This window comes from Leishmania braziliensis, chromosome 36 (assembly GCF_000002845.2).
Source record: "Leishmania braziliensis MHOM/BR/75/M2904 complete genome, chromosome 36".
NCBI classification, from domain to species: Eukaryota; Euglenozoa; class Kinetoplastea; order Trypanosomatida; family Trypanosomatidae; genus Leishmania; species Leishmania braziliensis.
The window spans coordinates 1081343-1102643 of record NC_009327.2 but is presented as its reverse complement, the minus strand read 5'-3'; the positions used below and the strand labels follow the sequence as shown (position 1 = coordinate 1102643).

Genomic DNA, 21301 nt, shown 5'->3' with positions numbered 1-21301 from the left:
AAACCTTCGAGGCGCAGGGGCCAGTACTCCCTTTTGGTGGAAGCCGGGCTCCGGCACTGACATGGCGAGACCTTCCGGGTTTCGCCGCTAGACGCGGCCCTCTGGCAAGGGATGCCGTTGCCCCGGCGCGGTGGGGCCGAACCCAACCCTGGACCCGCACGATCGCACAGGCGAACGCGAACGACCTGAGCAAGGCTAAACAACCCACACCACCTGCAGCCGAAGCGGATCCTTACCCCTTCAGGGGGCGGAGCTCTCGCCAAGTCCTTCCAACACCTTGAGGGCGCCCCGGCGCACAACCTTTTTCAGCGCCCGCACAAACCCAGGCTGCGGCACGGCAATATTTGCACACCAGAATGAAGACGCGCAACCCCGAAGGGTCCCATGGAAGCTGCGGGATGGAGACTCGCCCGTCGAAGGGACTATCGCCGAGACGGTCTACAGCGGCCTCGTGCCAGGGATCGGAGGCATTTTGCATGCCCCCAAAAGCCCCGGCCACAGCGGGCCCCCACCCCTTCGCGGGCACCTTTAGAGGTCTCCCCTCGTTGCTCTGCGGGAATTTCAATCTTCACCTATCCCGGCGGCACCCCGCAGAACAGCCAGACACCGCCAACCAGCCCGCGGCCCTGTTTAGCGATACGGGCTTCATGCTGGGGAACGCGCCGGGTATGCCAGCATATTCCCAGAGCGGCACAGACGGCGCGCTGAACTCGGCGTGGCCCCGGACGCCGGGGCGGCCCGCTGGCGCACCAACCGCACAGCGGATAGCAAAGATAAGTTTCCCACTTCTGCTATCACTCCGGTTTGTGGAACCCTACTAACCCCGTCAACCCCACGTTCGCGAGGGTGTTTTACAGCCGGAAAGGGGCAAATTGAGGCCATTTCGGAGCTAAAGCACGAAAAGCTGCGAGACCGTTGGGAAAAGTCACTCCGGACGAGCACAAAGGATCCCCCACCTCTGCCCGCAGTGCGCTGTCAAGCGCAGTTGTCCACATGGCTGTCGAACTCATGGGATTGTGCGGTGGCCTGCCGAGACGGACACCGCCGACGAGCAAGCCGCAGATGCACAATCAGCTTACCACGCCAACCCGAACAACCACACCTTGTTCACACACCAATTACGCAAACATGAGGGGAACCACTTCATCAGGGAAGTCCAAAAGGACACCTGGCGCTGACGGATGTCAAAGGTTGATCCCAGCCACTCTTCACCATGGCTGGTGCTGCGAACAGTGCGCGTTGCACAAACTTTCCCTCCTGTCCATCAGGCGCCTCCCACCACTGATGGTCGCCCTGAATACACCATTAGTTGCAACCACCGCTTGCTAGCGCAAACCCTATTCCGCCGCCCCGCGAATCCCCCAATCCCTGGCATTTTCACCCCACCGACTGTTTTTCCCTTCCCTGCCATGATTACACGCAGGCCGACTCCTTTCCCATTCCAGAGGCGCCCACACACCAGCCCGCCCATCATCCCTCTTCTTTCCGCCCGCCCTGCCAACGCACAAGGGCCACCGACTTCACCACCACCCCCTTACCTTTTCCCGCCGAAGTTGCGCCAAGCACGCGCGCTCGCTCTTTTCTATCCGTCCCGCCGGGGTATGGCGTGATAGCAAATTGAATGAACACAAACAGGCGGGAGGGAACAGACCACCTGCCCTCGGGCAAAGAGCCCGAGGTGGCCCCGGAACGTCTCGAAGACAGCCTGGGAGGATGGGGTCCTCAACGAGGCGCTGCACCACCTTCCCCATAAGGCAAAACGCACATTTTAAACTCCCATTAACTGGATGTGGGTCGCCAACCTTGTTCCCCAACAGCGGAAGAACGCGCACGTTGTAATACCACCAAAACCTGGGAAGCCACAAGAACAACCTCCGTCGCACCAGTCAATTGGTCCCACCTCTTGCGTCTCCAAATTTATGCGGCACATGGCGTTAAGGTGCTTATTTCATGCGCGGCACCCCCATCTACACCAACATGCGCATGGGCGTAGCTGCGCCAAGGAAATGGTGCTTTCCAGGATCACGGACACGGTCGAGATGCATAGAAATATCCATTGCCACGTGATGATCGGCAAACCCCGGGAAGAGAGCAGCAAGCAACCCACCGAGCAATGCAGATGTTAATAACCGTGGTGGATTCCAGAAAAGCCTTCGACACCATGGATTCCCCGATTCTCGCGAAGAAACCTCAGAGTTTCCCTAGCACCCGCCTGAAGCACTGGCTCCGAAACTTCCTTGCACACCGCTATGCGCAAGCAAGGCTCGGAAACCCATTAGGCAAACAGTATGCCCTAATGGCTGGTGGCCCCAAGGCGCCGTTCTTGCACCACAACTGTCCCCCCTGCAAGCCACTCCTCTCCCGGAGTTGTTGGTGGCCTGATTTCCTGACACCCAGTTCGGCATGTACGCAGACGACCTGGCATCGCTATTCCATGTCGTGGGCGGTATTCTGATGTAAGAATCGGCAACGCGGTCCTTGGAAAAGTGGCAGTGTGATCGAAAGACAGCAGCGTGCAGATAAATCTGCAAAAGTGCGAAGCCCTGTTTCGCACACCCCTGGGCCACATGGGCGAAGAGAGGGTGTTCGACCCGCCTCTCCTCGGAGGGCGCAGGGTCCCTGTTTCCCTGTTCGGTGTGGGCATGGATCCAAAGCTTCTTGGCCACCAACCGGGAACACAAGCCAATACAACCCCAAATCGACGCAAGCGCAAAAGCAAGCACAACCACAAGGGACGCGGTTTTGTCGTATCGCAAACTGTCGGTTTTTGTCCTCCCCGCATGAAATAGGGCAATTTGTCTCCGACCATGGCGACGCCAAGCTGTCGTATGGCTCTGCGTCTGGATGGGGGACAATGAGGGACACGGCCAAACCCAAGGTGATTCACCAGCGCGTTCGTCTTCATCGACTTGTCACTTGTCCTCCCCCTACTTTCGATGAGGGGTCGGTGCTGTTGGACTCCAGCTCCTTGCCCCTCTGCAAATCAAACTGTTGCGAAGACGATTAATGCTCCGCGAACTATCCAGGTTTGCGGAAACTGGGTGACCCCCGCCGCCCAAGCCCCGTTTCCCGCCAGCGCGCTGGGCGGGGACGGGTGGCTTTGTTGCCGGGCTGCTGGTTGGGAATGGGTTTTCGCCCACGCTTCCGCGCGAGGCCCCCCGAAACATCTCCCCTGCGCACCCTGGCGCTGTGCGTCTTCGCATGGCGTGTCCATTGGCATCCGTTCGCCTTTACACCATTCACACGCTGTGGCAGAGGGCAACCGTGTTATTACAAAACATGTCGCATCTATTGACGCCCTCCGTGGTTTCCCTAGAGCACCCTACGCCACATCTTCGGACGGCAGTGCCCGGTGACACCAGCACTGCCCAGCTGCCGCCATCCTGCCACCCAACGCTTTTAGCACCACTGCCCGACGAACCATCACCGAGGACTGCGGCCCCCTAGCTAGCTGCCGCAGGGTGGAGAGCATTGCAACGTGCAGAGGTCTTCGGAAGCTCGTCCCTCCCATTGCGGGGCTGTGCCGGGGGAAAAACGGTTGCTTCTTCCCGTGGCCGGTGGCCGGTCTCTTTTGGCTGCGCTGGGCGCAGGCCCTTTGCGCCAAACATCCGCAGTTGGGAGCGAAATCCGTTCCTGCCCACCATTTTTGGTGAACAACGGATGGGGGGCTCACCTCCAGTTTGGATGCGCGCGCGCAGGGATTCCTTTCAACGAGGTGGCCAGCACGGCCGCGGTGGAAGCGGCAGCTGAAGGTCTCCACGCCTCAGCCCCATTCCATCCTGTCTGCGTCATTGGCCTTCGCTCCTTCCTTGCAAGAGTGCTGGTTGGCGAATGGAAGGCGCACCTAAGGGGGGACTCGCGCTCTTCCGCTTGTGTGGCGATCGGTCTTCTGGCCTCTCTTCGCTGGGCCTGTTGGCGGGGGAGGGGCCGTGGCTCGTTCGGGGGAAGTGGGGTTGTCGAGAATTCTCTGCGACGAGCACCCCCGCTTCGGCCAACTTTTCTGGGCTGTGGGAGACTGTGCCAATCGTTTTCGTTGGCGCAGTCCATCGCAGGAACAGGCGACGGCTTTGCGCGGTGCGCCGTCAGCGGGAAGCCGAGAAATCCCCGCAGGGCTCGAAGGATTTCAGGAGCATGCCCACCCCGCGGGATCGTCGTAGGCAACTTCCAGGCGTTACAAGGCCACGTGGGGCCTGCGCGTGCCCGTTCTTCGGCCGCACGCCCCCCTCGAGAGTGGGTGGGCGAGGCCCTGTGTGACGTGGCGCCTCCCAAAACCCGGACGCATGCCGAAGCAGAGCGCCGCACCCTGTTAGGCGTTCTCTTCTACCCAGTCCGGCCGCATGCTTGACCACCGACCCCGTTCCCTGGGGGTGGGTCGATCAGCCACATGCTCTGGTGCCCTGCCTTTGCCGAGTGCCGCGCACGAAGCGCAGTCACGGCAAGAATGCTCAGTCGTAGGCACTTCTGGCGCTTTCTTCGCTCGGGGCGGCCCATTCGATCCGTGGGGGCCGCGCCGGCTATCAACCTCGTCGCCCCCAACGTGGGGGGGGGATAGAAAAAAAGAACGTGCTGTGAAGTTCGTATGGAGGAGCGAGGTGGGAAAGTAGAAGGGGTAGGTTCCTGAGGCTCGCTGATTAAAGCGTGGTGCTGTGGCGTACACATGTGAGACTATCTGCTGTCTGCAGACTCCTAGGATGAGTTTGCACCGCTCCTGCGCCTCAACTCTTTCTTAGAAACCTCTCCACCCTCTTCTGCCTCGCAGATGTTCCGTAGCATGTGCGTTAGTTTTTTCTCTGTTTGGCGAAGACGCCGGATGAAAGCTACTCGTGGATGCTTTTTAAATCCTCCTGGCGCTGTGTGCAGCCGTCTTGCCTGTAGTATCCCACGATCACAGCCTTTCCTCCTTTTCTCCATGTACCGCCACTGCCCCCTTTTTCCCCTTTTCCTCTCCATACCCCTCAGATATCCGTGCGAGGGTGAGGGCTGAAGTTTGCTGTGTGCGCGCTCGCAGTGACGGGGGTCGCCACTCTATCATCCGTGAGGCTCCATTTTTATCCCTCATCTCGTCCTTAGAGAGAGTCGTCGCCTACGTGAAGCATGTGGCTTGGGCAGGCACGCCTAGAGTTCGTTTCCTGTGTATTCTCTGCGTCGTCATGCCTGTGGCTGCTGCGGCACTATGCGAATATTACGGCTACCTGCCGAGGCTTGTCCGCCGTACGGCGCGACTTCCACCGACACGCATCTCCGCAGCTTCACCGATTGCCCCGACACCGTTGCACTCGTCCCTCTACGATGCGAACCCTCCTACCATGCAGAATGGCGAGGTCGAGCACCCTTCCACCTACTCACTGCGCAACGCGTTGGTGTATAACATCGCTGAGTTGCCACCCAAGCCGGTCTCATCCTTGCGTCTAGTCATTATCAGTGACACCCACGAACGGCATCGCGAGATGAATGTTCCAAACGGCGATGTGCTTGTGCACTGCGGCGACATTCAGGAAGGTTTGAACTTTGTGCGGGACGTCAAAGCGATGCTGGCCGACTTTGCTGCCTGGTTCACGGATAGCACGTTGCACCCGCACCCAGTGAAGTTGATCATTGCGGGCAATCACGACAAGGCCATTGCTGCAATGTCTACGGAAGAGGTGCGCCGACTCTTTGCACCTGCTGTGTATTTGTGTGACGACAGTGTGGTGGTGGAGCCTTCCGGTGTGCGCTTCTACGGCTCACCACGCTCCATCTCGAACTCTTGCTGGAGCCCCAATACAGCATATCAGGACAAAAAGGCGTGGAAGCCCTTCATGTTCGCCTCGGTACGAGAAAATGATGATCCCACAGGCTTGTCCACTGCTCCTCGATGCTCGTCAGAGCAGCATCTTTGCACGCGGCTTGAAGGTGCCACTCCAGGTGGTTCTGTTGATGTCTTGATTGTTCACCAAAGTCCAGACATACCCAGGGGCTGCCATAGTGTCGAGGAGCAGCCAATTTGCACTTACGCTCAACAGGTAGCGCCGCGCCGCGTGGTTCTTTGCGGGCATCTCCACGGTGCTCATGGCATGCATTGGCTGCCGGTGCCTGAGGTTGTCCGGAAATTGTTTTGCGTGGAGACGCGAGATGGCGGCAGCCAGCCGGAAGGGGTGGCAAGGTCGGAAGAGATTCCTTTCCTTCCGTGCATTAACGCCGCCATGATGATGGGCCGCTTTGGCCAGAATGTGCTGCTGCCTTCGAGCGTCGTGGACCTAGAAGTATGAGGACGTTGCATAGGAGTCAGCCCCCAGGGACCTTCATGATTGCTAAAGCCCGTGTGCACTGCAGCCCCGGATCCTCGTCGCGCCACCGAGTGTGTAGGGAACACTACTGCTCTGTAGCCTTTTTTTTTCACTCTGCCGTTTCCTCCTTTCTTGATTCTCTTTGCTGGCTCTGGTCCAATGGGTGCATTTCAACGACCGTTTCTCATGTTCGTGACACGTGTCCCTTTGCAGGCGCTGATTCTAGACACTTTTCTTGAACCACCGTCAAGTTGATGTACCCTACCATTCTCTCGGCGTGCAGGCCAGGGAGTCATAGGCGTGCTCTCTCTCTGCAGCGTTGTATCCGTCTGTGAGCAGCACGGCCAAGAGCATCCGCGAAGACTGAAAAGTACAAGCGACAAACAAAAAAAAATGGATTAGCCACTTTCATTTCGTAAAGGGAGCCAACTCGTGCAAAAGGAGGAGTTTGCTTGTTCTCGCTTTGCCCACATGTCATGGTGCACATGCGGTGAGTTTGCCACATACGCGTCCAGCCTCTCCCTGTGCTTGTCGCCTCGTACCTCTGCTCTCCTGCCACTTTCCCCCTTTCCCCTGATCACTCTTTTGCGATTGCGCCTCTCTCTCTTATTATCTCCATCTTGCTGGCGCACGTGTGTCCAGTCACACCTTTGAAAAGCAAAAAAAAACGCTTAGCGGAGTTCTCACTTGTAGGACGGTTTCATTCTTAGCACATCATAGCTCGAAAGGGGGACTTGAAGACCACGTGGTGACGCCTCTTCCTTTCGTCCCTTTCCTTCACAAAAAATAAGACAGTCTACGGGCTTCTTTACCCCCTCTACTGCTACTCTCACTTTCACAGCACACCCGTTTGTTCATCATGTTTTGCTGCCGCGCCTTCCCGAAGGTAGCTGCGCTGACTGCCCTTCGCTTCTTCACCATCACGCCTATTCCCATGCCCGCGCTCTCCCCCACGATGGAGAAGGGTAAGATTACAGAGTGGTGCAAGCAGCCTGGTGACCCCATCTGTCCCGGCGACACTTTCTGCAATGTCGAGACCGATAAGGCTGTCGTGTCGTACGATAATGCGACCGAGGAGGGCTTCTTTGCCCGTGTCATTACCTCTGTTGGGGAGGAGACGGTCGTTGGTCAGACGGTGTGCCTCATCGTAGACGAGAAGGAGGGCGTCAACTCCGATGAGGTCAAGAGCTGGAAGCCGGAGGGCGAGGAAGCTCCTACTGCCCCTACTGCTGCGAATCCTGTGGCTGTTGCCACTGCTGCCACTGCTGCCACTGCTGCCCCTGTTGCGGCCTCTGGCGACCACGTGAAGGCTTCGCCGTACGCTCGCAAGATGGCTGCGGAGAATAATGTGTCACTGAGTGGCATCAAGGGCACAGGTGGTGGTGTAGGTCGCATCACGTCCAAGGACGTGGCTGCTGCAGTGGCGAGCGGAACCGCCGGCTTGGTTGCGAAGGCGGCTGCGCCGACCAAGGCTGCTGCTTCGCCGACTACCCCTGCAAAGCCCGCGGCCGTCAAGGGAACTCCTCCAGCGAACCCCAACTTCACTGACATTCCAGTGACGACGATGCGGTCTGTCATTGCGAAGCGCCTGCACCAGTCCAAGAACATGGAGGTTCCGCACTACTACCTCTTCGACGACTGCCGCGTCGACAACATGATGGCCCTCATCAAGCAGCTGAACGCGAAGGGCAACGGCGAGTACAAGATCACCGTGAACGACTACATCATCAAGGCGGTCGCGCGCGCCAACACCTTGGTGCCGGAGGTGAACTCCTCCTGGCAGGGCGACTTCATCCGCCAATACGCCACCGTTGACGTCTCGGTGGCTGTTGCTACGCCTACTGGCCTTATTACCCCGATCATCCGCAACGCGCAGGCGAAGGGTCTCGTAGAAATATCGAAGGAGGTGAAGGCTCTAGCGAAGAAGGCGCGCGACGGTACGCTGCAGCCCAACGAGTTCCAGGGTGGCACGTGCTCCGTGTCGAACCTCGGTGCGACAGGCATCCCCGGCTTTACGGCCATCATCAACCCCCCGCAGGCGATGATTCTTGCCATCGGCTCCGCCAAACCACGCGCTGAGATCGTGAGGAACGAGGGGACGGGTGAGTTTGAGATGACCGGCAAGGTAGAGACCGTTGTGAACTTTGCGGCGTCTTTTGACCACCGCATCGTCGATGGCGCACTCGGCGCTAAGTGGTTCCAGGGCTTTCACGACGCCATAGAGAACCCGCTGTCACTTCTGCTGTAGGAGCAGACACCAAGCTGATCGATTTAGCTATGATGGAATTGGGTAGTGTGGTTGCTCTACAGCTCCTCTACCTCCACCGTTGTTTTGCTTGATCGTTGTCCCTAATGGGCTTTGATGTTTAAGGGGGTGCTGGCCTGTGTGTCTGTGCTCATTTGTTTGAATGACAGAAAGAAAGTGGCAGTGTAACGGCAAACGAAAAAGTCAAAGCGAATAGCAATCTTATCTTTCTCTTCCCCTCGTTTTCATCACCTCCATTGATTCGTGATGCTGTGCGGGTGGGGGGGGGGGAAGGGAGGGAGGGGCGGAGGAGTGTAGAGGAAATCAAGGGAATTCTGTGAGGGAGAGCTGCCGACTTCAAAAGAATTCTTTTCTCTCTCAATACGATTTTTTTTCTTACGCTGAGTTTTAAAGTCTTTTCCTTCCTTATGTTTGCTTTCTCTTCAGTTTTTGCCATGCCTCGCGTGCTTGCAGCTGCGCAGCGTCGTCTTCCCGGTCTCATTCTTTTTTTCTTTGCCTCCGCTGGTGCTGCTATGCTATAGAGAATTTCCTTCTTGCCCTTCTCTCTCTCTGCGCATATCGTTTGGGAGGTAGTACTGCAGCAGACACACGAAAGACTTGATGGACAAGATGAGATGAGGGACTGCATGCGTACGTTTACATGCGCGCGTCTAGGCGGAGGCGTTGCTGTTAAAATAAAGAGTCTCGAAATGGAGAGGGCTGCGTTGGGTAGTGGTCGTCATCCTACTGTTGTTATCGTTTCTCTTGCTGTGAGTCCTCTTCTGTAGAGACGTTGTAGGTTGTTGACGCGCGCACTCGGTCATTCGGAAAAGAAGCAACACAAAGGAGTGGGAAGGTGGTAAGAAGAAGTATAGTAGCGCCACACGAAGAAAACCAACAACAAAAAAGACATTGAGCAAAGCGAGCGGTGGACTCATCCCTTTTCTTGGTACACCCCACATATCCTCTCTCATCGATGATAGCACCCCTGCACACCCACCCACACAGCTCACACTAACGACAGATCAGAGAAACACACACACACACAAAGACTTGCACATGATGAACGTGGACATAACGCACCTTCTTTTTGTTTCGTCGTCGTACTGACCTGTATATGTATAGATGTAGATGTATGTATGTATATGTATGTATATGTATATATATATATATATGTATGTATGTATAGATATCTATATATATCTATATATAGATATCTACATCTATACATATACATCTATACATATACATCTATCTATTTTTTTCCTTGGGTTGATTTTATATTCGTACACCTTCGCCCAACGATTTTTCGCTACTTTAACACACGCACACAGGAGGTTATTTCTGCAGTTGTGCTCTTCTCTTCGCCCCATACACAGCCCACCCTCTCAGTAAAAGTGCAGGCACACAAAAAGTACATGGGAGAGGGAAGCATGCAATGGCCGTAGCGCAAAGTTGGCGCTCGATAATGATGCAGTGCTGATAGGATAGGCGTAGAGGGCTGGTTTTCCTTTTCTCCTTTTTTTCTTTTGCAGTTTGTTCTCTCTCCTCTAAGTGCGTATGTGTGGTTGTGTGTACGCGCGTAGGTAGAGAGTATGTATATGGACGATTTCACAGCAATGGTGGGGCGTAACTAAGTGTGTGGCAATAACAAGCGTTAGATCATTGGCCCAGTGTGCGCTGCCGTGAAGCGGTTGTGCGAAAGCTTGGGCGGTTAACGATCAATGGGCTAAGTGAGAAGAATATGTGTGTGTGTGTAGGAATTGTGCACTAGGTAGGCTGCATGATTCGATGAATGCTGTCGGCTTGAGGAAAGGAGCACTCATGCTAGAGACCGTTTTCTCCCATACACCTTGGCAGCGAGATGGAGGCGTTTTGCCGAGATTTCTTAGCGGTGCTCGATGAATGAAAAGCTCTTTGGCTCGAGTGACACCACAAAAGCTTCTCGGCGACTAATTCTCCCCTTCAAAAAAAAAAAGAAAATAAAAGTGGAGGCCATGGCGGTGCACATTTGGCTGAGCGACTTCTTTCTGTGCAGAACACAATGGCCTTCACTGTCTACGTGCACATTCGTTCTCTTACTTCGGCCTCTTTCTCTTCCCCTTCTCTTTTGCCGTTGCACCCAGGCGTTTAAGAGCTGCTGTGCAATGCAGAAAGTCCATTTCCTCTCGCAGTCAGCATCGAACGCCAAAACAGTGCGATACACTGCCGAGTTGTACTCCAGAGAGTTCGCCAAATGAAGCACACACAAACGTCTACCAACGGGTATATACTCTCACTCCGTTGGCATTCAATCACCCACCTACAACTGTATGTTCACTCTTCATGCATAGACGGAGACGGAGAGAGGCCGGGGGAGCACCGTTGTGCTTTCTCTACTTCCCTTCTTTCTTTCTGTAGGCCTTAAATCTCCTGAGTGATCTGCTTCCCTCCCCCACCACCCGCGTGTACACACACGGCGATCACTCCACATCCAACAATATCTTCGTATGTCGTTCAAAGGCAAACTGATCTCCATCATTGTCGCTGGCGCAACGGGAAACCCCGGTCGTGAAATTATGTCACTTCTGCTCTCGCACCCAGATGTGTCGCACGTGTCGTGGCCTTGGCGCGCTACTCCCTCCCAGTGAATGTGTGGACCGTCGTCTTTCCCCACTTGCACACCAGTGACGTGCACTGTTACCTGTCCGTTGTTCTTGTGGATTGGGAGAGGATGTTAACGGACGCCTCGCGCGACCAGCGTACCGGTTCTCTCGACGGTGCTTGGCACTTCGACGACGCGGAGGCAGAATGGAGGCAGTTTGTGTGACACTGCTGGCGAACGCGCCTCCCGCGAGAGGCGGCGGGCGATGCCAATGCGGCGTTTTGCACAGACACTTGCAGTACCGCGGCCTTGTCGTCTGAGTCGTCTTCATCGTCAAGGTCTACACCGTGGACCTCAGGACCTCCGCACGGCCACATCACGATGCCTGCTAGCTGCTCAAAAATCGAAGAGGAACCCACCTGTCGACGCAGGCGTGCGAGCGGCGCTTACGACATCTTGGAGGAGCTCAGCGACACGGAGCCGACGAACCAGTGCATGCCATCTTTGTTTGATCCATCGTTATCTGCGAGTGCGAACGGAGGTGCGAAAGCCAATCGTGCCAGCAATACGGAGAAGTGTCGATGGAGCCAGGAGCTCTTGGGGCAGCTGGTGCAGAAGAACTTTTAGTGTTTGGTCTTATCAGGGCATGATGCTACCATCAACTGCCTTGGTATCCTCTCTCCTCATGCGCTTTCCTCCGCCGAGCTCACCCTCGTCGACTACGACTCGCCGTTCGCATTCTTCAAGATGGTACGTTCTTTCAATTGCATGGCACACGCTGAGGCAACAGAAGACGAGGGGCTTCTTCTCGTGGAGGCGACGTCGCACGGGCTGGACAGCGTCCTGTGGAACGAGATGTGCGCTGGCTACTACATCAAGGTCTTTGCTCGCAAGACACGAGCTGCGCTAATCGAGGAAAAGTCTCGGCACGCCAAGGCGCGGAAGGACAAGCACCAGCTGCACGGTCACAACATCACATCGAAAGGTGACGTCTCTTCTGCTGACGATGCCTCATTGGAGTTGACAGGTCCTTCGAAAAGGCACTGGGAAGGTGCCCACCGGATGAACCTTGGTCAAGTGGTGGCAGTACGGAACTTTTCTCAAGTGAACGTGCGCGTGGCAAACGAGCACACTCCGCTGGCGTACCTGCGCACCCAGGACAGGGGTGACACACTTCTACTTTTCGACTCTTCAATCAATGAGGCGACAAATCGCTCTTCACCTCATGCGTCGCCGCGCTTGGAAACCTCCAATCCAAGACGAGTATAGAGTTTGATATTCCGTCACTGGTCAGCATATCAGCGCTTCCTCTCCGCCTCTCGTAGCGCCGTCTGCCATGTTGACTTCATCACCTTCGCTTTGGGGTTACACCTTGCACGTCATCTTGCAGGGCTCCTCAACAAGGACCTCCGGCAAATGTGGCACACGACAAGAAACGCGAGCGCTAAAAGAGTTACCCTGAATCTGTGGTTACAGCGGCTGACAACGAAGCAATCCCGCGGCAGCGCGTGCAGATGCTGTTGTGTCGCGACGTCGTTAAGACCTAGGAGCCGGCACACCTTACCATTTGACGCCTAGGTGTCTTTGTTTGTTCGCAAAGGCAACAATGGATGGAGCGCCTCATCCCACTATTTGAGCGATCGACCGCCGTCAAGTTTCTGCCTGGGCGAATTGCAGACGACATCCTGGAGCCCTTCCGCCAAAGCGACAGCTACGCCGAGGGGAAGGCTCGTGGCGGCAAACGGCAGGCACTTTGTGCGGCCAGACTGAGTATCGTCGGCAGGAGCAGCGTGACGTGGCGAATATGCGCAATAGCCTTGCAGGACGGTTTCGGCGGGACACACGAAGAACCCAGCGAATGCGGAATCGAGGCGAATCAGGATTTCTCTGGCACCTCGCCTTCCGCTGGTTTTCTTTCTCCTCGCCTTCTTTTTGACCTCTAGCTCAGCCTGAAGGAGGCACGACAGGTTTGGAAAGTGATGTTGTGAGATGCCCTAATGACGGGAGGCACCTCAGCGCGCGGTATCGCAGGGCCCCCGCATCCCACGCCCCGCGGGGAAGCCAAACACCCTCACCCCCGCCAACGCCCAGGCGCCTCTGGGGGCGGGGCAAAGCGCCTGCGACGCAGGGAGGGCCGATGTGGCGTGTCGCTGCGGGCGTCGGCGAGCAGGTCCTGGACGGTGTTGCGTCAGAGCAACCCGCGGCAGCGAACACGCTTGTGCCGCCCCGGTGGTGGTGGTGGGGGGGGTCCGCGTGGCTTGACGGCGTCCCGCCCGGCCCTCGTTGCCCAGTGGCAGGGGGCCTAGGCCGCCCCGAGGGATGCGCCGGGTGGCTGCGAGGCGGCCTGTGGGGCGTGGGTCGGTGGCGCTTGGGGGGCACAGGTCGCCCTCCGATGGCTGTCTCGGCGCAGTGCTGTGGCGCGTGTGTGCCCAGGGCCGCCATTGCCCCACGCGATGGGCCTGCGACGCACCAGGTGGAGTAGGGTGTGGAGTGGAGTTAACCTGCTGCTGTGTGGCAGAACTGACACGTTGAACAAACAAATAAGAACGTGAAGAGGTGCACCCTATCTTTCTCTGTCGAAGATCTATGTCGCCTCACTCGCCCTCATCAGAGCAACAACGCACTTTGGACAGGATCGTTTGCTTTTTGTTCTGTATTGCCTCTTGATGGACTCTCCGTCACTGAAGACTGGCACCTTTGTGGCGTACGCACCGCAGTCAGCACTGCCGACAACACAGGGCAAGAAGAGAAGGGCGGCAGTGCACTGTATCGAAATATGAGAAAGACATGTAGATCCTACCTTTTTCCAAGAGGCATTCGCGCCTGCATGGCACGTTGGCTGTGATCATCACTGTTGTGAGGCACACACCCTAACTTACCAGACACGGAAACTCTATCTCAAGGCATCTCACTGCGTAATTGCGAAAGCGCTGCGCGCGGATGCTTGGCGAGGATATGCTGCAGCATATGGATTGCGTTTTGCTCTCCTCTCCTGATATTCTGGCTCCCTCTCTTTCTCTCACATCACGTCCCGGTGCGTGCTCACACACTGTTTTCGTGGGGTTGGCAGGTCGGCAGTGCTGCTACGCCAGTGACGAGCGTCGTCGCGCTTCGTTGATCTACGTCTCTCGTGCACGTGCCTGCATTGCTTGTCAAAGACACACGTACACAGTCCATAGATGTCGGCTAACTGCGCGGGCCCTGCAGAAGCGCCCGACACGAAGAAGCATCGAGTCGAAATCGATGTGAGCAAGGATGCGGATCCTGCACCGGTGTTCCCTAGCCCGTTAACTGATGCTGCCGCCTACGAACACGAATATGTGCACAACGTGTACAGCGCGATCGCCGAGCACTTTTCTAGCACGCGGTACAAGGCGTGGCCACAGGTTAGCACCTTCTTGGAGGGCTTACCGCCCTTCTCGCTCGTGGCGGATGTTGGCTGCGGAAATGGGAAGTACTTTTCAGCAGCCCAGCGGCTTGCATTCACCCCCCTCTCGCATTCCATGGGAACACCTGGCGCCACTCTCGAAATGAAGCTGAAGCAGCAGGCAGAAGCGCAGCCGTCGTTGCCTCTTGTTTCCTCCGTACCCGCGCACCGCTACGTTGTGGGTCTCGACTACAGTGAGGAGCTCCTGCGCTCCACGCAACGTCAGCTGGTGGACCCTAACCTGCATCAGGAGAAGCGGTGTCGCCGCCTACATGGCAAAGGTGCAAGGAACGAGGGAGAGGGGGTGGCGACACCTGTGTCTGAGGTGAAGCTCCCACGAACTGATACAGTGCGCAGCGATGCTCTACGGTGCCCGTTGCGTGACGGTGTCTTCGATGCCGCTATCAGCATTGCGGTGATTCATCACTATGCAAGTCGGGAGCGGCGGAGGCTGGCAGTGCGTGAGCTCATACGCCTTATTCGGCCGCATGGCGGACTTGCACTCATCTATGTGTGGGCGCGCGAGCAGAGGGAGAACACAAAGCGTCTGGTAAACCCAGAGACGGGAGACGGTCTCGTGCGGTGGGAGCGAAGCGGAAAGTACGATTCGGCTCAACAGGTGTTCCAGCGCTACTACCACTTTTTTGAGGAAGGAGAGCTAGAGCAACTGTGCAAGGAGGCGGTGAGCGATGATGGGACCGGGAGGATTCCGATCGAAATCAGAAAATCCTACTACGACAAGGAGAACTGGTGCGTGATGCTAGAGCGCTGTTGATATCGAAATAGGAAGTATGGAGGTTCAAACACCGCCTGAGAGGGGCAGAGCTGTGTGTATGTGTGTGCCTGCGTTTCTCTTAGCCCTATTCGTTTATTTTCATCTGCTTCGCGCTTCCTCTTGTGAATCAAGTAGCGTACTTCGTCTTCACAGGTGAATCGTAAAGTCGCTTGCAAGGACTATCGCTGAAGCCGACGTGCCGTGGACGTTGAGGCTTGAGTTGACATCTCTCCCTTCCTTCTTTGCCACGCCTTCACAGAGAGTGGCGAGGAGTGACCAACACTGCGAGAGTGAAAAAAAGCCACAGCACACAGTCGATGTGAAAATTTAGCTGCCGCTGCTCAGTGAACCAAGAAAGAGGAGAAAAATGCCGTGCTGATCTTCTTTCTTTTCACGTCTCTTGCTCGATGCGCCACATCTCCTCCCCCTTTCCTGGGTCGTGCCTGATGCTCTTCATGTGTACGCCGCGGGCAAGTCCGCAGAATGTGCGTCCGGTAAAGGTTTGCCGGTGGAGGCCGAGTGTGGTTCATCACCTGTGTACCCTTTCTCACCTGTTTTTCTTTCCTCGTCTCTTCATCGGTCTCTTGTTTCTTTTCTGATTTTCTTTTTTTTTTCCAGCACATCGAGTGCTTCAGCTTCCTTCCTCTGCTTGTCGCTGGAAAGCAGATCACCCATTGCGGACGACAGTGGTGCGTTGGCATCAATAGCCGCCCCCTCCCCCTCCCCCCCATTCCTCCGTTTTCTCTGTCTTCCATACCGTTGAATTCGCTTGCTCGCCAAGTCGAAATGGAGCATCAGTACTTCTGCATCGAGGCCGCATGGCTGGAGGTGGCTGCAGCTGGCATTTGCTCGCGCAACGGAATCATCTTGAAGGATGCCATCGCCAAGGCAGAGAAGGGCATACCGGTTCAGATTAAAAATGACTCCGCCTCGACTCTGCACAACCTCATCCGGACGACGCACGCCTCGCTGGAGCAGGCCTGTGAGCGATACTTACACCAGAATGCGTGGAGTCTTCGACTCACTCGAGCAAGCAAACCAACACCTGCTGTGGAGGCCCTCAACGAGGCGGAGCGCGCGTCCTGTCGCGAACTGGTGGTGCGCATTGCCATAACAGGTGCCCTGACGCACTACCAGCGCTGTACACGCAAGTGCATCTTGCAGAACACCGCCTCGCTCTCTTCGTCCTCGTTTCAGCCGGCTACCACTGCGAGCAAGACCAGGCAGGGTAACAGTGTGACGGACGAGGAACTGGAACGGAGTTTGCAGACGACGCTTTTGAAGGGGCTTCTTTACGCCTTCGAGTCTTTTCAGGAGTGCCACTCCATGAACCGCGATCACTATCCTCCACGCGTGGACAGCAACACTCCGGGCACAGTCGGCTGGGACACACTTGTGCTGCTATACCTGGTTCACCGCATTCCGCAAGTCGCCCGCCATGCGAGTGGCAGAGCCATTGACGATTCCATAGGACAGGTTGTACGAACGTGGCGCAAGCTTTTGGTCGCACTCCAGTCTGTGGACGCCCACGAAGCTCCCGAGCACTCGCGACGTCGTGGGGCCCTCTCCCTAGTGAATGGTCTCCTCATCATTTTGTTTCAGCGCTACAACACCCACCAGTGCGCCGTGCTCTTGGGTGCTGTGGAGCATGCTGAAAAGGTTGCTGAGTCATCGCAAGAGCCTGCACGCTCCATCTTGCACCCGTCGCGGCACATGGTGTCAGAGGTGGTCACCTATCACTACTATCAAGGTCGGATGCGCTTGTACGAGCGGAAGTTCGACGAGGCCCACCGCATTTTGCGGATCGCTTACACGCTTTTGCCGCCCGCAGGGTTCGGCAATGAGCCGCAGCGCCTCAACAAGGAGCGGGTGCGCTTCTTTCTCTCCGTGGCCGGTGTGGCGAATGGGCGGCGCATTCCAGCTGATATTCTGCGCGCTGACGAGGATCTGCTCCCGCTCCTGTTCGGTGCCTTGACCGCAGCCATTGAGCGAGGCGACCCGGTGTGCTTCTCTGCTGCCCTCGACACCTATGCCTCGACATTCCATCGCCGTGGCGTGTACCTAATCCTGCAGCAGGCAAAGATCCTGTGCTATCTGATGGTGGTCGCCCGTGTGCACGCCGCCATGGCTGGAATTCCGGACGTCGACAACAGTCGTATTACAATTCCAGCGTTACTGACCGCGTACACTTATATTACCACCGAGGAGCAGCAGAGTGGAAAGGCGTCCGCGGCGTTGAAGAAGCGTTCACGAGACGACGAGGCTGTATCCCCAGTTGCTGAAGCCCGCATGGCGGAGAGCGTTATGGATGAAGACCGCATGGCACTCTGGATTGCAAAACTTATTGCGCGTGGATATGTGCGTGGATACTACTCGCACGAGCACAGAACGCTAGTCGTGTCCAAGAAAGTCCCGTTCCCTCTCTTAGAAGAAGAAGCGTGAAATTCTGAAGAAGGCATATCCTGGGAGGTGGAGGCGGAGGTGAAGCTGGGTAGAGGCACAGCCCAATCATTGAAGAAACGTGCAGAGCAACGGTGAGTGCGTCGGAGTGACGGTGTGAGAGGCAGAAACATCGACGATGAATTCCATTGCGTTGGCCGCGTTTCTATTCACGCCGCCCCTTCTCTCTCGTTCACCTGTCCTGTCGGCTTTTTGTTTGTTGTGTGTGCATCACCTTTTTTTTCGCTGCAATGTTTGCTCGTCTGCCGCCTGAGTGGTCCTTGCGCCATCTCCGCTCAAGTTTCAACAAGCGGGTCATTGACATGCCACACAGGCTACGCGTACGGCTGTGGCTTATCAGGAAAGCACCTCACTAGCTATAATACAGAGAAAGAACTCGGAGCAGAAAAGGATCGGATGTACTCCCCGGTACTACCTCTATCTTCTTCCTTGACACGTATGCCTGCAATCGCTTTTGTGTCTCTTCCAGGACTCGGCAGCAACACCTGCAGCTTTTCGTCACCACATACAGAACTAGTGATCCCTTCATGGGCGCAGCTGTGCAACGCGCAAGGTACCGTCATTCGCCTAACGCGTCTGCAAACCACCGTGTTGCACTGGAAGTGTTGATTTTTTTTTTTTCTATAAAACAAAGGCTTTTTCACATGCATTCACACATGGTATCTCCACCATCTTCAACCGTCACTCCCACAACCTCTGCGCCTGCTTGTATTCTTTCTGTCAACTACCACCTACTGGTGCTCTTGTTCACTCAGACACTCTGACTGCCGGTGCGCTACCATTTCCTCTCGTCATCTTTTCTCATAAAGCACACGATTCCGTCTTCACACTCTTGCGAGGGGAGGCAACCGATAACACTCTTCGACATTTTCTCGCCCCCTAGCGTGCCCCGTACTGTATCGAAGGGTCTGATGATCAATGAGAACAAGCATATATCCGACTGCGCTGCGCGTCAGCCCGCTGTCGTGCGCCGTCATGAGATGCAACCTCTAGTCCTTGAAATCTGACTGCTCGTCCTCGGCCGGCTCTGCGCAGCTGGTAGTGGTGGCAGTGCTGCTGCGGTGTGTGTGGCGGACGCGTGATGCATAATTAATCGACCAATAATCGGAGCGCGCCGCCTGGGCGGTGGCGTGCGTGGAAGCCAAACCAATGCAATACATATGGCTGACTGTCGTGTGCTTGCGTGCTTGTGTGTGTGTGTGTGTGTGTGTGTGTGTGGTGGTGCCGCGGCTCCATCGAGGCGGCGGTGTGCGTGCTGTGCAAGCGTGATGCAGAGCATACAACAATCATGTCGGGGGGCTGCCCCGTGGTGGCTCCCTCTGAAGCGTCGCTGCGCGCGACCACTTGACTGAACCCCTGTTAAGCGTCATCCGCTGACTTGCACTGCGGCTGCGTTAGCGTGTTGCGCTGGTATGTGGGCGGCCCACCTGCACTTCGCTCGTCCCGCTCGCGTGTCGATGGGTGGTGCCGATGGATGGTGTGAGGGAGAACGCGGGCTGTGATTGTGCGCGTTGCACGCGCGTGGAGCGTCTGATGATCAATGAGAACAAGCATATATCCGACTACGCTGCGCGTCAGCCCGCTGTCGTGCGCCGTCATGAGATGCAACCTCTAGTCCTTGAAATCTGACTGCTCGTCTGGAGCTGCCTACGCTTGCTTGAACTGTTGCTGCGGTGTGTGTGTCTGAATGATGGTTTATACGACAAACTATTGAAGAAAACTGAATGACCGGCTTGTGGAATGTACACAGGAGTACACATCACTGATAGACACTGCTGGAGCTTTGGGGTTGAGTTGTGCGCCGTCACTGGTTTGGTTTTTTGGGGTCTTTTTAACTTCTATGTTGGCCGTGTTCAATAAGGACAAGTATTGCATACCTAAGCGGATCTGATTGGTCTACTCTATACCGGTGTTTTACTCGTCGACCTGCGGCCGCCAGGCCGTGCGGTTTCGCCCACGATGTCTCTTGCGCAATCGAATGCCGTGCCTATTAACCTGTACGTCACAGAGGCCCTTTTGTTTCTTCCACTTCATCTTCTGCCCTCACTTTGTGTTCTTCCTTCGTGTAACGCACCTGTCTTCACACACGCCATCGCATGCCTGTGTGCGAAAAAAGAATACCAGCACAGCTCCCAAGAGCGTTGAAGCAACGCCCAGCAAAAGTGGGAAGGCGTCTTTTAATTGCATACAGAAGTCCAGATTCGCGGGTTAGTCTTCGGATTTCAGTAGACATCGCGTTGTATCATCGTTTCTCGTGTCGTAAGCTGCTCATAAAGGGTAGAAGGCACGCCAGGTAGGCTCCTGACAAGTGCACCGAGCGAGAGACAAGCAGAAGGAGGTGCACCTGTGGTAGCGGCAGGTGTGTGTGTGTGTGTGTGTCCGTGGCTATTGTGGATAATCGGCATTGCTGTCTTGCGCCTCTTTCTGTTTTCGTTTGTTTCCCTATTTTTCGGCGTTTTCGTCTTGGTCGAACGTCATCTGCGCATCTTTTTTTCGCTGTTTTTTTTTTTTGGGTTCTGCTTTTTACTCTGTCTTGGGTTATTGTCTCTTATTTGGCTCGCCGTGCTTCACTCTGTGGCCTCGTACGCACTCGCCCTTTTTGCTGAGTCCCGCCTCGTGTTCAGGGCCCGCGTTGTGCGTGCTTAGGTGGGGCACAGCTCACATACGCACACTTTTACGCACCAGCAGCTTCACCGACGGGCCTCCTTTTTCTTTTTTTTTCTCTTGTTTTCTCTTCGAGCTTCCTTTCTCGCTGCACTGCCGGTGCTTATTTCGTTTGCACGACTTCATTTGTGTGTGCGTATGCGCCTGCTTCTTTCATATGGGTCGAATAACCATCCAAGGACACTGCAGATAAAAAAGGGGAAACCGGTCAAAGAAGCTGCACTGTCCTGTCTTCTACCGAGAGATTAGTAAGGTAGAGGTTTTGCGCGCACTGAATGCACCCCCTGAGCCACAGAGGGACACACAAAGACCATCTCGAGCTCTCTCTCTTACCGGAACTGTATCTCCACGTCTGCTTTTTGCTTCCTGCCGGTGCTCTCTTTTTTTCGCTTATTTTCCTCCCGACACGCTCGCTCTCTCACTCTCTTACTTGTTTATTCCCGAAGGCGCGTTAGCCGACCGTTTTCCCCCCTCCCCTCTCGTGTGTGTGTGCGCGTGCTCTTTGGCTCAAACCTGTTTCTTCACCGTGCACTGCACTACTGCTGCTATCTGCGTCTGTCTTGTGCCTCTCTCTTCGTGCCCCCCTCGTTTTCGCCCTCTTTAGCCTCTGTCTATAGGTGTGTGTGTGTGTGTGTTTGAAAAAGGGCATAATAGAAGGAAAGTTCAACTCTTGTCTATGCGCTCTCTTCTTCCTGCTCCCTGTATTGACTCCTCCCCCCTGCCGGCTCTTTCTTGTTCTCTTCCCGTATCTTCCCCGTCACCCCTCGCGCTTTTCTCCTTCGTACTTTTCCGTGCCATCAAAAGCTGCTCTCCGCGCGCACTCGCTTTTCGCCTTCGTTCTCGTGGCTTTCTAAATTCTCTCTTTTTTTTTTTGCTCATT

The 21301-nt window shown here is 55.8% G+C and overlaps 4 protein-coding genes and 1 non-coding gene across 6 annotated transcripts; all 5 read left to right on the top strand.

Moving 5' to 3' along the window:
• Positions 1 to 5150: 5150 nt before the first annotated feature.
• Positions 5151 to 6248, top strand: LBRM_35_2880 (conserved hypothetical protein; the record flags this gene model as incomplete). The annotated part of the gene is made up of 1 exon (XM_001568858.1): positions 5151 to 6248. The coding sequence occupies one exon, from the start codon at positions 5151 to 5153 to the stop codon at positions 6246 to 6248; it is 1098 nt and encodes a 365-aa protein (XP_001568908.1).
• Positions 6249 to 7125: 877 nt separating this feature from the next.
• Positions 7126 to 8514, top strand: LBRM_35_2870 (putative dihydrolipoamide acetyltransferase precursor; the record flags this gene model as incomplete). The annotated part of the gene is made up of 1 exon (XM_001568857.1): positions 7126 to 8514. The coding sequence occupies one exon, from the start codon at positions 7126 to 7128 to the stop codon at positions 8512 to 8514; it is 1389 nt and encodes a 462-aa protein (XP_001568907.1).
• A 5760-nt stretch (positions 8515 to 14274) lies between these two features.
• LBRM_35_2860 (conserved hypothetical protein) lies at positions 14275 to 15297 on the top strand (the record flags this gene model as incomplete). The annotated part of the gene is made up of 1 exon (XM_001568856.1): positions 14275 to 15297. The coding sequence occupies one exon, from the start codon at positions 14275 to 14277 to the stop codon at positions 15295 to 15297; it is 1023 nt and encodes a 340-aa protein (XP_001568906.1).
• Positions 15298 to 16083: 786 nt separating this feature from the next.
• On the top strand, positions 16084 to 17739 carry LBRM_35_2850 (conserved hypothetical protein; the record flags this gene model as incomplete). Its single annotated transcript, XM_001568855.1, has 1 exon — positions 16084 to 17739. One exon carries the CDS (start codon positions 16084 to 16086, stop codon positions 17737 to 17739), a length of 1656 nt encoding a protein of 551 aa, XP_001568905.1.
• Positions 17740 to 18778: 1039 nt separating this feature from the next.
• On the top strand, positions 18779 to 19268 carry LBRM_35_snoRNA1. Of its 2 annotated transcripts, none has more exons than XR_001182267.1 (1): positions 18779 to 19161. It is a non-coding gene (small nucleolar RNA). The 2 variants fall into 2 exon arrangements; XR_001182266.1 differs by having other exon boundaries at positions 19039 to 19268.
• Positions 19269 to 21301: the final 2033 nt, after the last annotated feature.